Here is a 14,876-nt window from a genome sequence, read left to right as displayed (position 1 = left end):
ATTGATAATATCAATTATATTATATATACTAATATACATTATATAATACATGTAACTAATAGTATTATTATCATAAGTTTGTAACTAATTAAATTATATATTATATATACATATATTTTTTATATATTTATTTTTTTAAAGCGGGGCGGGGGAGTGTCCACCCCGTTTCTCCCCGCTCCCGCCCCATTAGCCCCCTGCGCGGGCACCCACCCCCGTTGTCATCCTTATTGGTAATGCTGAAAAATGAGCAAATTAACAAACTAAAAGAAAATAAAACCAAATAATAATAATAATAATAATAATAATGACACAAAAGTAATTAACATCATGATAAAATAAAAAAATTTTAAAAAAAAATATGTGGGGGAAAAGAGGAGGTTTGGGGGAAGACAATTTTAAATTTGTTAATTGAGTTTGATGGGTTATCCAATAATACCTATTTAATAAATGGGTATTATTGGGTAACCCATTTATATCCATATACAAAAATTTAAGATACCCATACCCATCTATCTATGGGCGGGTGTGGGTGAACTTAATTAAATAGGCTTGTTTGACAGCTATACATGTAATATATAACTTTACTTACCAACACTAGGATAAAAGGATACTGCTGTTAATTACCACAATAATTACTTATCTTTCGAGGTAAGGAGTAGTAGTTGCTTTTTCTTTCTTTTTTTGGTAGAAGGGAGAAGTACTAGCACTGATGAGCAAGAACAGTTATACACCTCTTGTTCAAAATTCAGATAATTTTTCAAGTATAGATGACGCTCCTCCTTTGTTCAAACTATGTAGAATTCAAGGTTGCAGAGGAAGTCATAAATGTGATGGCATGCAGTATATTATGAAGCATAAATGACGGGAATAAATGTGTATGAACTTTGAAATTTGTAAGGTTAAACATGGCTGCCTGAAATCCAAACCAAGCAGTTAATTTCTGGATGGCTTGGGGACCCTTCCAAACTCAAAGCAGAGGAAACCCCAATAAATGAAAGTGTTGAAAACTTCAAATAAGCTGGTGAAAGTTTAAAATTAGGTGTCCAACTCCACATATCACCTAACCCCGGCGACCACAAAGTTTGATTCTTGAGAATGCTGGATCGAACTTTATAAATTAGAACTAACGTTTCATTATACGAATATGTTATCAATTCCGCAGGACATATATTAATTAGCATTAAGCACGTTTTTAATCTAAAACCAAAAAGTTTATTGTTGTTGGAAGCTTCACTAATCTTTTTTCTTTACCACGTCTTTTGAGTTACACTGCTAGTGAAGTAGTGATGAAAGGAAATACTACTAAGAATTTTCCAATCAGAATGAAAAGGGGGTAAAGCAACAAAATTTGATGTTATCGATCATGATTCATGAGGACCACAGACTAATAATTGTCCCAGGGTACAAGCACGCAGTAGATTTTACTACTCCCTTCCTTTTATTGTAACGGGCGTTTAAGAAATTTGCTCTGGTGTACTTTTATCTGTCGTTTTATTATTCCCATACAGTATTAATTATTTTTTTACAATTTTATCCTTTTATCTCTCTTTTCCAATACAGGGTTCTTAATTACTATTCCTAGTTTAGTGAGAGTTAGTTTGCATTGCTTTTGACCTAGTAAAACAGTACCATTTAATACTCTAGTGAGAGAAAACATGGGTAAATTGGACAATTAATGAGGGTACAAAAGGAAAGTAGTGTACAGATTTAACCAATAAAAAACTTTTCTTAATTGGTGTGCAAAACCTTAAACGTCAATTATAAAGGAGGGAGTATCATTTATCAACGATCAGTCTTATAATGATGATATCGGAAGTAGAAGCACTCGAAACATAAATGTTGCATGCCATTAACTTGTGGCATATATACACTCCATCATTTTACAATTATTGTCTTTTGATGATCTTGGATTTCTCACTTAGCTGTGTTTGAGCCTTTGACCATAAGTTTTAATTAGGTATGTTTGTGGAACGAAGACCCCAAGAATGCACTAACGTTTTTAATTACTAATTAATTTCAGTCCATTGTATAATAAATGGAGCTACAATTTAGAGTTCCAATGACTCTTTTGTAGACCTCGGTAGACAATTAAAATAAGTTCGGTGACAGTGATACCAATATCCATAAAGGTAAACGCCAAATGCAGACGTCTTTTTATGAAAAACACGGGCATTGTTCAATTGTCAAAAAGCTTATTAGGCTTTGGTTTACTGGAAAAACAGTTATGGTTGAGCAGTTCTCCTACTCAAATTGAAAAATACGGGTATGTTTCAATTTCAATTTGGTGGTTCACTAGTCTGATCTGGATGCCTATGATATTCTCCAATTTTGCAAGAGAGAGTGTACAGGTTATCAGCAGGCAGGATTAGACATTCGTGTGTTGTTTAACATTCATTTCTGAGTTATCTGTTTGGATTGATTAGCTGTTTTTTGGGAATATATTTGAAAAATTTTACTGTAGCAGTGTATATGAAAATTTTGTACTATAAAAATTTTTTGAAAATTTCGATATATCGTGTGAATGAGATATTTTTTGAATTATTGTGTATTACTGTAACACTGTCTTTGAAAAACTTGTGTTTTGGAAAAATGGCTAATCCAAACGGTGGTACTTGAAATATATCTCATCACGCCTAAAAGCATACTACTAGTTAAGCAGGATAGGAAATCGAACCAGTGGGCTCCTTGCTTTGTAACATCCCGTTCCAAAATTAATTATAACGCAAATCAAAATTGTGAAGTTTAGGAAAAGGTAGCATTATAATCAAAGTCACGCCAGCAGCCAGTCTGAATTTTTTCATATACTGCGGATAGACGACACCAAGTCTGATAAAAGGATGCGTGGGAAGTGCAGGTTTTAAATCTCAGTCTTGTCCAGTCCAGTTTTGAGGAAACAAAAAATTAACCATCATCCATATGCTATATACTCCAATAAATATATCTACACAGTTTATCCAACCAATGTACTAAGTAGGGTGCAAAGCAGCTTTCCTTTTTCTGCATTGTCTTTGTTAATTAAATAAAGTATCTTCTTCGGAATTAAGTAGGAGTTAGTCGATGTCTCGTTTGGTTGCTTATAGTTCTCTGTTTTTTGGTCGGCATCCTTTTGGTCGATCGTATTCAACTCTACTGATAATCGACACCTTAACCTAATAATGCTTTCCTCTGTTGCTGGCATGTTGCCAATATACATACATATATATATATATATATATATATATATATATGTGAGGTCTTCTAGTTCAGTTCTCCGGTAGGGTAAGATGAATGTGTCGCCGGCGCCGCCTATTCTCTTGTCTCTATAGACTACAACATATACTGCCTCATCACAAGTCATAGCGGTAACTTATTAACAAAGAAAAAGGGAGCGGCAAAAAGTTCCAAACAGAAACGGCTAGCTAGTTAACAACTGATTTAAACGAATGCAGAAAAAGCTAATCAAAGACACCGTGCCTGCCTTTTTGCGCTTTCTAAACTTACCGTTGCCAACAAAACCCACAACCTTTATTTGACTTTCTGCCATGCAAACGCCGACTGATTCCTCCCCTCTTTTCCTTTGATCAACCAACTTTAGCTGCCAGTCAGTCAGTAGTTGCATTTAATTTCCACTCGACGATTGGGTGGCAACTGGCCTTTTGTTTTTTGAATTCGACGGGCACCCAACCCATGCATGCATCAGAAATGAAATCCAGTTAGTGGCTAGCTTTTGAAAACGGGCATCTTCTCCTCTTCAATTTTGAAGTACTCCTAACGGACAGACAGAAGCCTGCCAACCCCAAAAAAACAGCGAGTTTTCATTTCAAAGCCATCCCCCGCTTTGCATGCACGTGCAGTTGCTCCTATACATCTCATTCATGATTGTATTGATGGCCTTTTATTCAAATCAACCAACCATCTCTGCCGTACCCATAAAAATCAAACTACATGTTGTTGTAAGTTCATTGAGGATTGATCGTGTACTATCATGGCAAATAAGCAGTTGAGTGCACTTGCGATGTTGTGTTGTTGTTGCACATGTCATGTGTTGTTCGTCCATCAGCAAATAAGTCAAAGGGTGTAGAAATGTAGTTGAAAACTAATATGTCGCTGTTGGGCAAAGGAGTTTTTGGCCAAGTTTGTCTCCTACAAATTTATTAATAACTTTAACTATAGTAATTTTAAAAAAGTTTTTAAATCACACATTTCAAAATACCCAAAACACATTAAAAAAAATTTCATTTTAAAAATTCTTCCTATAATTTCTACAATAAGTTATAGTAAAACTTCTACCGTAGGTTACAATAAAATTTGAAATAAACGTTCATTTGTCAAATTGGGCCTATATATTCTTTCTGTCTCATAAAGGTGGGTTTATTTTCCTCCTTTTTGTGATTGTCTCAAATTATAGGCCTATTTCTCTTTTTTTTAATAAAAAATAATTTAATCTATCAATTTGCTACTATCCCCGTATTTAATGTACATCCTTATCAACAGATACACTATTCTATTGATTGATGAACCACTTTAGCAGTAATAAAAATACAGCTAAAGTAAACGTACTAGTATTAACGGGCCAGCACAAGAGGAAAGTATTATGTAAAAAATGATTACATTAACTATATTAATTTACACTTCTTGATCCGTGTGATAGTGGAGGGAGTACCTTGTTAGCATTAAGTGGTAAATATAACTACTAATAAGTAGTCATAAAATTGAAAAAGAAAAGAAACAAAAGATTAGCCAGTTCGACAGCATTTCATAGTTTAATTTTTCATCAAGTTCCTCGGCTTGATGTTAACATGATCCGTTGATACCTCACCATTCAGTGTAGGGTGTTTAATTGCATATGGAACTAATTTTAATGTTTGCTCTTTCAGCCTAGAACCTAGATGCTTTTGTTGGTTGTAAAGCAAGTAAGATTAAGGGTGCATTTGATAAAATTTAAGTTTGAAAACTGAAATTTGAATTCATTAAATTATTGAATTGTTAATGTCTAAATTTGATACATTTTGAGTGTATATCATATTAAATGATAAGTGAACAGCTTATCATTTACTTTTTTATTCAAGTTTTGCCTACGAAATTCAGTGTCACTTCATATGTTCAATGTTCCGTTATCAAACGCGTCTATATATATTAAGATATGAATCCATTAAATTTAAATGTTGAATTAAATTATCAAACAAAGGCCTAACTCATGAATCCAACACAAATGCCCCAAGTCCTGGTGTTCTCTGACGTAGGTAGCTTGTCCATAGCTGGCGCCTAAACTAATTAGGGAAATATTTAAACCACTCTCCAACTTCCTTAGAATAACCGACTCCCTTTGTAATTTTTTATTTATGGTGTGCCGATTAGCCTGAAACACACATCAAGAGCAATACCTAATTTAAAGCTAATCTGGATTGGTAACAGACACAGGACCCCGTTGTTGGAATCCAGAGTCCAGCGTGCGTGTGCCTGATTTGGGCCAAGGCGAAACCCTACCTTTTCTGGACCTTGATTTAAGTTCAGGTGAGGCCTGCATTTGGGGCATGCCGCAGATTTACGGCAAGAGACCCAGACCCGCGACCACTTAAATCAGGGACATTCTTCATTACCTTTGAAATAAATCCTTGTGCGCAAAATTTTGCATTTCCTCTTTAATTATTTTCTTGTATAAAGTTTTTCTTATTAAGTGTTTGAAAAGGTGATTTTGATTATTTGTATTTTACTTACCACGAACTACATAACATTTTCTTCTTTCTGAATATTAGATTCCTCAAAATTTTGATTACTTAATATGATACCATTTAATGTATCGAGAAAACTATCACAACCAACTGAAATAAATCGTTTTTAAATCGCGTTTTTTACTATGTAGTAATCCTTGGGAAAAAAGTATTGTGGATTAACAACACAACCAATTGCCAACTGCCACCTGCCACCTGCCACCTGCATTTTCTATCATCTTTAGAATATTAAGACAAAATATTTTACAATCTAAAGTCTAAACCTATGTGCTACGCGCTAGGACATAAAAGATAAATGAAAAGATAGATAACAGGGACCCACGAACTAAAACATAAATGTTTCAGTAAAGATCTTGAATCATTCAACTGAGGAGCCAGGACCAGGAGAATCAAGAATGATCAATCGAAAAAGAACCAGAAAAGAAGAAGCAAGAATTTACACCAAAGGTTCATCCAGAGAGCCAGCGCGAGAGATAAAGTATTAAGCAACACTTTTATCTTGCTTCATCAATTCTTAAAAGCCAGGAGGGTATGATTTCTCTTCCCCTCTTTTTTTTTTTTTGTTTTTTTTTCTCCAGCAACGCTTTTGTGTACACTGAGTGCCCTCTTGGATGTCTGTTTCATCATTGTCTTGTAATGCAAGCATTTACTTATTTGTCTTACTAATTTATTATTTGCAATACCTATCTATAGGATGGATGGCGATATTCTGCCTTATGTTTATTTGTTTTTGGCTATAATTTTCTTTAAGGTTGTTAAATTTGATTAATTCGGTTTCTTTGATATGATCATGCCTCCTGCTTGACTTTGTCTATTTTATCGGGTGTCTTTTGCTGAATTCTGATGGCTTTCACTTTTCTTGGCGTTTGGGGTGGGATTTTGCAATGGTTTATTTGTTTATGAGAATTGGCTGGACTTGACTCAATCTTTCGCCATACCACATAATTGCCGAAAACCATTCGTTTTTTACCTGATTTTGCCTGTCGTATGCTACCGTCTTAATGGGAATTTCATGTATCAGGAACAGTTCTGATAGAATGAGTTGTTTGTTCTCAGAATATGTTATGATGCTATTATCTTCTAGTAGAGAAGAAATTGCAGCTTGGATAAAGGTGTAATTTTGGTAATAAGCATGACCAGGTTTCTCATGACAATGCTGACTCTACAAAGCATGTGTGCAGCCTTGCCTTTAGGTGTGGGCAGACCCCTTTATTTTTTTTCTTATTTTTATTATTATTTTTTTTGTGTCTGTGTGCTGAGCTTTCTCCTGTTTAGGCAAACATTACAATTAGGAAGATAAGAGAAGACCACAAAGGTAGATGGAATGATGTTCCACAGTGACTTTTGTTCATGAGCCTTTTGCATGTCTGACAGCTGTAACAATCCCATGTATTGCTTTGGTTAAACTTTAACAGCTTTACGACCTGCACTTGTTTTACATGTTGCATTGCTTTTAGTGCCGGATTAAAAGCCGGAGTGAAACTGGGTCAAAATTGAATTAGTGTCGGCATTCCTGATCCAGACTGTTCTGAATTCTTAAATGGTGTGTCACCCTTAGATTTTGGTATTATTTGCTCAATTGATCCATGTCATACTCCGTTTGCAGTTGTGTAGCAAGAGCATGAAGGTGAAGACCTTTTGTTGAACAATTCTATCAAGCCAAGGAAGTGGATAGCTTGCACTGACCTGTGTTCTATTAATTTGGTCTTAGATGTGGCCTCTATATCTTCTTTTCAACAAGTTTTTGAAAGCAGAAGAAGAAAATAATCAGGGACCACCTGGGACTTATTTGAACTTGGTCGAGTCTTACCCTTTTAAGCTGCTTTTGAGCAGGGAGAGGTCCAAAAATGACACCTTATCCCATTCAGGCTCCGTTGAAGTAAGTCAATTGGCAAAGCTTCATTCAGTGGATACTTTTCGAACTACATTTTTTGATGCTGTGAATTTCATAGTTCGTCCGTCACATGCTGTTTATGGTTTTAAGGTACCACACATAAACCAGCAGTACACATGGGATTGTGGACTTGCTTGTGTTTTGATGGTTCTGAGAACTCTAGGCATCAACAGTGGTGATATTCAGGAACTGGAAGGCCTCTGTTGTACGACAAGGTGCCATCTATTTCCATTACTGTGCCAGCTTTATTAATGTTCTTTCACAGAAACATACTTTTCTGCTGCTCTGAATGCCCCATGGTCCAGTACCTCACTGTTTGCTCTTTTTGTCCATATACTGTGTGCCTCTATGGCAAAACCTTTGCTGGGATATGTATGACTTTACATATTCACGATAAGAACTTTTAGGTGAATTTGTGTAGTTGGGCTTCTTATAATTACTTGATTAGCACATGAGGAATCAAAGATCTAGAATTCTGTAAATTCATAATATGGTGAAACTTTTTGTTAAATTGGTGAAAAGGCAGTGGTATGAGTTTCTTGTTTGAAAAGTCCAACCAACCCATGTGATCTAGATTTCAGAAATAGTTGTATGACATTTATATGCCCATACGAAGGAATCTGAATAAGACATTGAAAGCAACTTTATAATGCCAAGGTCGGCCTTCCATTTGTAGTAAATCTTTGTTGACTAGCACTTATAAGAGCTTATGTTGGAAAGAATACATATTGACATGTTGTTCTAACATCTCATCAGCTCCTTGTTCCTGCAAAATCAGACAATTTTCTTGCTGAAGTTACCGTTGAAACTGTTTAATACAAATTAAACAAAACACCAGAAAAAGGCTCTTCAATTACATTTTAATATCGAAGTGTCAAGATTGCTCGATTTTATTTCTTCTTCCCCTCAGGCCATTTTTATGTGTGTTGTTGTTTATCTTCTGCAGCAGTTCATTTCGTATTATGAAACATATGGCAAAATGCATGAAAGGATATCAAGGTTATTTGATTGTGTTTTTTCGCTAAAGTTGAGTTCAATAGAGTGCTGTTTTCTAGAAAACATAGATGGAATATTTCCAATTTTATTAGGAACTTATGTTTGACTTTCACAGGTTATCTGACCTGGAATGCAGGGAAAGGTGAATGAGCTTTTTGCTCGCCTTTCATTTGTCTTTTCAAAGCTTCCATCCCAGTTATGCCACTTAACTTTGTTCTGAAGTGCAGGTCCTCTAATGATTGGATCATTTTGTAGCTGAGTTTTTGTGATTCAAATGCATATGAATGTATGTCTTGTGTAGAGATTTAACTTCTTACATTCCTTTGCAATCTGTATCGAATTGATGTTTGCATTTCTAAATTGGAAACTGCTATATCTAAAGTATTAAATTTTTAGGTCAGAATGAAAGATATTTGACCCCACAACATCCTACTTTCTACTCGCATGCATTTGTTGATAGAGTGGGACCTAATTATTTTATGCTTCCTTTTTACAGTATTATATCTTCCTTTTTTTTAACACCATGTTAAGCTTTTATGGCTATATTGTTGACGGTAATTGCACCATAAGTCTAACACCATTCTTTTCTGCAGTATTTGGACAGTTGACTTGGCATATCTATTGCAAAAGTTTTCAGTTAAATTTTCCTACTTCACAGTAACATTAGGAGCCAACCCAAATTTTCTTGGGGAGACTTTCTACAAGGTGATGTCCAATTTCATGAATGAATTTGTATATCTGCAATAATCTGCTTGAATTTTTAGCTGCTACTTTTGAGGCTGTTCAGGTGGAAGATAGCTTTTTTTTTTTTGGTTTATGTATCAGTTTGAGTCTTGTGGACGCAGATATCATTAAGATGCCTTTTGAACCCTTGAAGAATTTTACGACTGGCTTGTACCTGTTACAACTTTTAACTGGTTTACTGCCTGATTGATTTTTTTGTTTAATATTTGGCAGGACAGTCAGATATTAGATTATGACTACTCCTACTCTCTCTCTCTCTTTGATTTCTCTGGTAACCATATTCTACATGCTGGAATTTTTGCCACTGAACTTATTATAATAATTTGACAGGACATGGATAAAACTGTAAACCTTTTATATGTGAAATAGTTTTGCATTGGCTTTTGTAAATCATCAGTTTTCCAATGGTAAACTGGACTTGTAAAACTTTTGTTTCAAACTCTAGTTCCCTAGTTCCGTGGAAAAACCTTTATGTATTAAGGTCCAACAGACTGGGGATTCTGATGTGTCTCACTATATAACACATCTTGACTGTTTAAATTGATATTGGCTTAGAATTAAGCCTACATGTTGAAATCTGCAGCATCTAAGTCTGCTGGTTACCACCTTTCTGTTCTGACCTGTTATTGCCTGTTATGGCATATTAGTTTCCATTGTCTGATGTGCTTCGCTTGAATAATTATTTTATTTCAATCATGATGACCTAATCTAAGTAGCCTTTGATAAATTGCTTGTCTAAGAACAGCTAGAGCAAATATGCAGAAGCACAAGTTTTTGTTCTTTGTTTCCATATTGCCCATGCTTTCCTCTTTTTTTTGTTTCCTTCTTTTTTCTTTTCTTTTTTGTTGGGAAAGATTTAGATTATTAGATTGAGCTAGAAGAGTGGTTTTTCCAAGCCAGAAAAGTGGTTGTGTGTTTTTCCTTGGGATCTGTAAGGTCATTTAGTTGCGTGGTCTTATTTGTAGCCATCTTTTTTTGAACCCTTCAGCTTTGTATTACCACATTAATTCCACTCTACCTTTACTCTGTTTTTGGTATTTGAGGTTAAATACTCAAGACGAGAAACTTAAGTAGCTAAATTTATCCAAAGCATATTGGCATTGGTGTAGCTCACTTACTTTCATTAGCTTTTTGTCATTCTGCCATGTGCTGTTTTCTCAAAGAAGAGCTTTTGCAGGACCAACTTCCAAGTGATCTGCTGCGAGTTGATATGCTATTTAAGAAAGCACGTGATGCTGGAATAAATATAGAGGTAACTTTGATTCTTATCCTTCATTGTTATAGTGTTTCCGGAGATTCCATAGTCGGTCCAAACAGCATCTCAACATAATAGTACTAAACTGTCAAAACTAGAGAGACATTACGGAGTAATGTGGTGTAACATTTAGAATTTATCGATAAAGTAGACGAGGTGATGAGGCCACATAAGTTTGATGTCATCCTTAAGAAAAAACTTGATAATTTGCTCTTTAGAATAATGGCTTCCCTCTCATCTCCCCCCTCCCCCCCCCCCCCCTTTTGTCTGGTTCCTTTTATTCAAAGAAAGAAAATAAAAGAAGATATGTGAAAAGGAAATTAGATAGAGTACTCATAAGCAGCCATAAATAATGGAAAAACAAAGCAAGACCTGGGTAGTTGATCTTGATCTTTGCATTTTTATCTTCTGTATGTTGAAGCATCTTATATTTATTTTCAAGTCTAATCACTAATTCTTTTTGCCTCTTGTTCCTTTCTTCAGAAAGGATCTGAATTTGTGTGAATCCAGCTTTTTTGAAGTATATCTTGTTTGAGTCTCTGTTCATCTGATATTAGACATGTGGAATCTTTTAGTCTCTTCATCCTTGTGAAATCACATCTTGTTTGTTTTACAGTGCAGATCTATTAGTGGAGAAGAAATTGCGTCGATGGTGTTGTCTGGAAATTATATCGTAATTGCTTTAATTGATCAGTATATATTAAGGTATATCATTTTACTTCTTTCCATTATATATTTGGAAAATGGCCTTTCCATTTTGGGTGTCCATTCATCCATTTTGACTTTAACTTTGGCTTTAAGAAGAAGGCAGCTGCCCTGCATCCTTTTTCTCCTATGCCTCTATCGATGCTTCGACTGAAATTTTTCTTATCGAAATCTTATTTTAACACTGATTTCTTCCTTTTGCATTTCCTTTGTGATTCTTCTATGCAGTCGATCTTGGATAAAGGATGTTTGCATATCGGGCATCTATGATGATTGCCAAGGTTATACTGGTGAGAATCGTTGCTTTTTCTTCTTAGGTGTCCTTAACTTCTGAACTTGTTATCTTTCTTTCGGTAGAAAAATGAGTAATATAATCATATATTGGAAGATACAGCCTTCCAAAGATGAAGAGCTCTTACCAGTTCACATGGTGCTTCATTAAGAGTTTCGGAATATGGAGGATGATATGGAAACTTTGGAAATCCTGACCATTCTCAGAAAAGCTAAGATTGTTTTTTAAACATCCAATAGCTGCATATCACACATGAGATAAAGAGATCTTATCTTTAAACTTTGTTATAGAATATTTGGTGTATCCAAGTGGGTAAACTATCATTTTACATCATTTCTTGAAGGCTAGAAATATTTTGCCATTTGTTTGTTATAGGATTACATGGTCAACAGTCTCAAATATATTAGATAAATGTCTATATTTTGAAATAATTGGTATAAGTTTCGAGAACCAACCTACTTTTACAGCACTAACTTATAAGACTGGATTATGTTTAATTTTCAGGAAAAAATCACCTTGATTTAGGAATGAAAATGGAGTTCCAGTTACTTAAGCTGCCGTGGCTTAACTGGATACATTTTTTCTGAATCTTTCTTGTTAATGAGCATCAATAATTCTCACTCACTCAACCACTGGATCAAGTGGAACAGATGTTCCCTTAATTTTTATTTATGGATGCACCATTATGCACAAGTCAAGCATTCATTGCCCCTAGCTGGCATATTTTACCTTAAATGTCTCATAGCTATATCATTCTTAAATTTTAAACCGTACCACCTACTAAGAGACATCCTTGCAACGTTTCTAATGTACTGTTTTGGCTAAAAGTGTAATGATACTCGTGCTCGTATCTGAAATACAAAATAGTGAAGGAATTTAATTATGTTAGAATTAACTATTAAGAGAATATATTTGTTTAAGAAGATAATAATCATAAGAAACTGAAGTGCAGTTGCAGATTATGTGAGCAAGTAATACCTTGATGAGATGGTAGGACTATTACAAGCTTGTTGTTTAATGTTTCTGATAGGTGATCGTTATGTTCACAAATTTTCATTGATAGAAGTATTGCAAGCTTGATATTCTTTAGATATGATACTGATCTTCCAATTCAGTGATTAATCCCCATGATTAGTATGTAAAGATAGTAATTGTCTGTACTCATTTTAATTTGACATCATCGCCTGTGTAATTTTGGCTGTTAGTTTAGTCCTTAAAACTAGGTCAACCATTTATAACAACAAGCACATGCTTTAGCTTTGTCAAAGTTGTACGATCTTCACTGTAAGACCTTGTTTCATGGTGAATTTATTGTTGAACTGAGCTCTTTTGCTCTCGACTGACCTTCAGTCTCCTTTTGCAGTCTTATCATTTTACTTGTGTCATTCCTTTTTATTTGTGAATTTGATTGAACGATATTGTAGGTCACTATGTCATAATTTGCGGTTATGATGCTGCTACGGACGAGTTTGAAATTCGGGATCCTGCTAGCTCAAGGTTTCTAATATCATTTGATCATCCCCTTATCGGGTCTGCTGTATGTGTATGTCTGTGATGTATGTGCATTTTTTGTGTGTGTCTGCTGTATGATCTTCCTTGCTCATGTAATGACTGGTTTGGTTTGTTGATTCTGTTACATGAGTTTTACGGGGATAATTTTTCAAATATAGAGCTTGACTACACTGAATGGATATGTACATTGTGAAATCTCATCCAGTCACCGGGGGGCGGGGGCGGGGGCAAGGGGGGGTGGACATCTGCTTTGAGATTCTAGTTTTTGTTAGTTCTTATATATCTGTTGTCTGAAGAGCAGCATTGAAGCAAGCTTGTTTAAGTAACATCTACTGTACCTAATTTGCAGGAAACATGAGAGGATGACGTCAAGACGTCTAGAAGAGGCCCGCAAAGCCTTTGGCACTGATGAAGATCTTCTTTTGGTAATCTATTTCCATACCAAATTTCTGTTCCTTCACTTTCATGCCTAAAACTTGGACATTCTTCTGTATCTTAATTCTGAGTTCAGTTATATCACTCATACGCTACTGCATCTTTTGAAGCCTGTAGCTATTTGACCTCTCAAACTATTTTCATTATAGATATTTGACCTTGGTATTTGCAATGCCTATTTCAAATAACCTTTATAAAAAGGTGTAATTTATCATCAAACAAGCAACATTTCCTATCCTTATCCTCCATTATGAGCAAATGGCTGCATCCCGGTTTGTCTGAATATGGATTTGATAATGGACAGGTCTTGCCATTTATCTTTCAGTTATAGATATGCATCTTGATTATTACAGCTTTCTGAGTGCATCAAGAAGGGCCTATATGCCACAAATATGTTATGGTCATCTCAAGTGTTCGCTATTCGAGCTTCGATTTTTTTATCCTGTTCTAGCGCTTTCTTACTACATGAAGTCTATTACAATAGTGGCAAAGAAAGCTTCATAATTGAAGCATTGAAGCAGAATTATTATCATTTTTTAAGCTTATAGTGACCGAATTTTTTTACTTTTTTTTTCATACGGGCGTAATTCTTTTGTTAGATAATATGATTGTGCTGTGGAAGCCACTGAATTTGGGTATTTTATTTCTATGCAGATCTCCTTGGAGAAAGAACAGAAGGGCAGTAATCCTTTTGGGTCACTATTTCGTCATAATTGTTGAATGTTGATATTTCTGGGATCTGGCAAGCCAGCCGTTGCATGTGTAGCATATGGCAAAGCTGATTGTGTATGGTTGTAGATTGAGCAGATGAGCATTAATTGATATGGTCATTGTATTACCCCTCGTATAATTGGTTCCCATTGATAAAATGAACCGAGTATAAAAATTCTTCTAATACACTGACAGTATTATACACTGTTACGCTTGAATGTACGACGTATATGTAAAATTTGAATTTCAAATTCAAATTATATTTTATGTATTTAATGATAAAAGTGTATACACGATAAATAACTTAAGATTAATCCTATTTATTAACGCTTCACAATTATCTTTTACAAAAGAAGATATTATTTTTAGACATAGAAATAAAAACAAATAGTTGGTTTAATGGGACAACTAGCAATCAGCTGGATACTCGTAATGTTATAGTTTAATATGATCGAAAACAGCAGTTTTATTTTTCCCTTGTGCTCCCCAGCCAAAAAAAAAAAATGTTAATAACAGCCTGGAGTCCTTGAACGAACTCTTACTAGCTATCATGGGCCTGCATGGTCGTCACGCTAAAACAAGAGCACTCTCCAGACTTCGGACCGTTTGGGCCGCGGCCGG

General features: G+C 35.0%; 1 protein-coding gene across 2 annotated transcripts; it reads left to right on the top strand.

The window, feature by feature from the left end:
• The first annotated feature begins 5,972 nt into the window (after nt 1–5,972).
• On the top strand, nt 5,973–14,441 carry LOC140034952 (guanylyl cyclase 1-like). Of its 2 annotated transcripts, none has more exons than XR_011838843.1 (11): nt 5,973–6,240; nt 7,318–7,338; nt 7,423–7,590; nt 7,696–7,820; nt 9,195–9,306; nt 10,523–10,597; nt 11,217–11,305; nt 11,534–11,595; nt 13,022–13,140; nt 13,459–13,534; nt 14,199–14,321. XR_011838843.1 is itself a non-coding variant. In XM_072073871.1 (11 exons), exons 2-11 carry the CDS (start codon nt 7,333–7,335, stop codon nt 14,262–14,264), a joined length of 852 nt encoding a protein of 283 aa, XP_071929972.1. In that variant the 5' UTR covers nt 5,973–6,240; nt 7,318–7,332; the 3' UTR covers nt 14,265–14,441. The 2 variants fall into 2 exon arrangements, 1 of the variants encoding a protein (XP_071929972.1); XM_072073871.1 differs by having other exon boundaries at nt 13,022–13,094; nt 14,199–14,441.
• The last annotated feature ends 435 nt before the right edge of the window (nt 14,442–14,876 follow it).

This window comes from Coffea arabica, chromosome 2c (genome assembly GCF_036785885.1).
Source record: "Coffea arabica cultivar ET-39 chromosome 2c, Coffea Arabica ET-39 HiFi, whole genome shotgun sequence".
In the NCBI taxonomy this organism is placed as follows: domain Eukaryota; kingdom Viridiplantae; phylum Streptophyta; class Magnoliopsida; order Gentianales; family Rubiaceae; genus Coffea; species Coffea arabica.
This window is presented reverse-complemented; position numbering and strand designations above follow the sequence as displayed.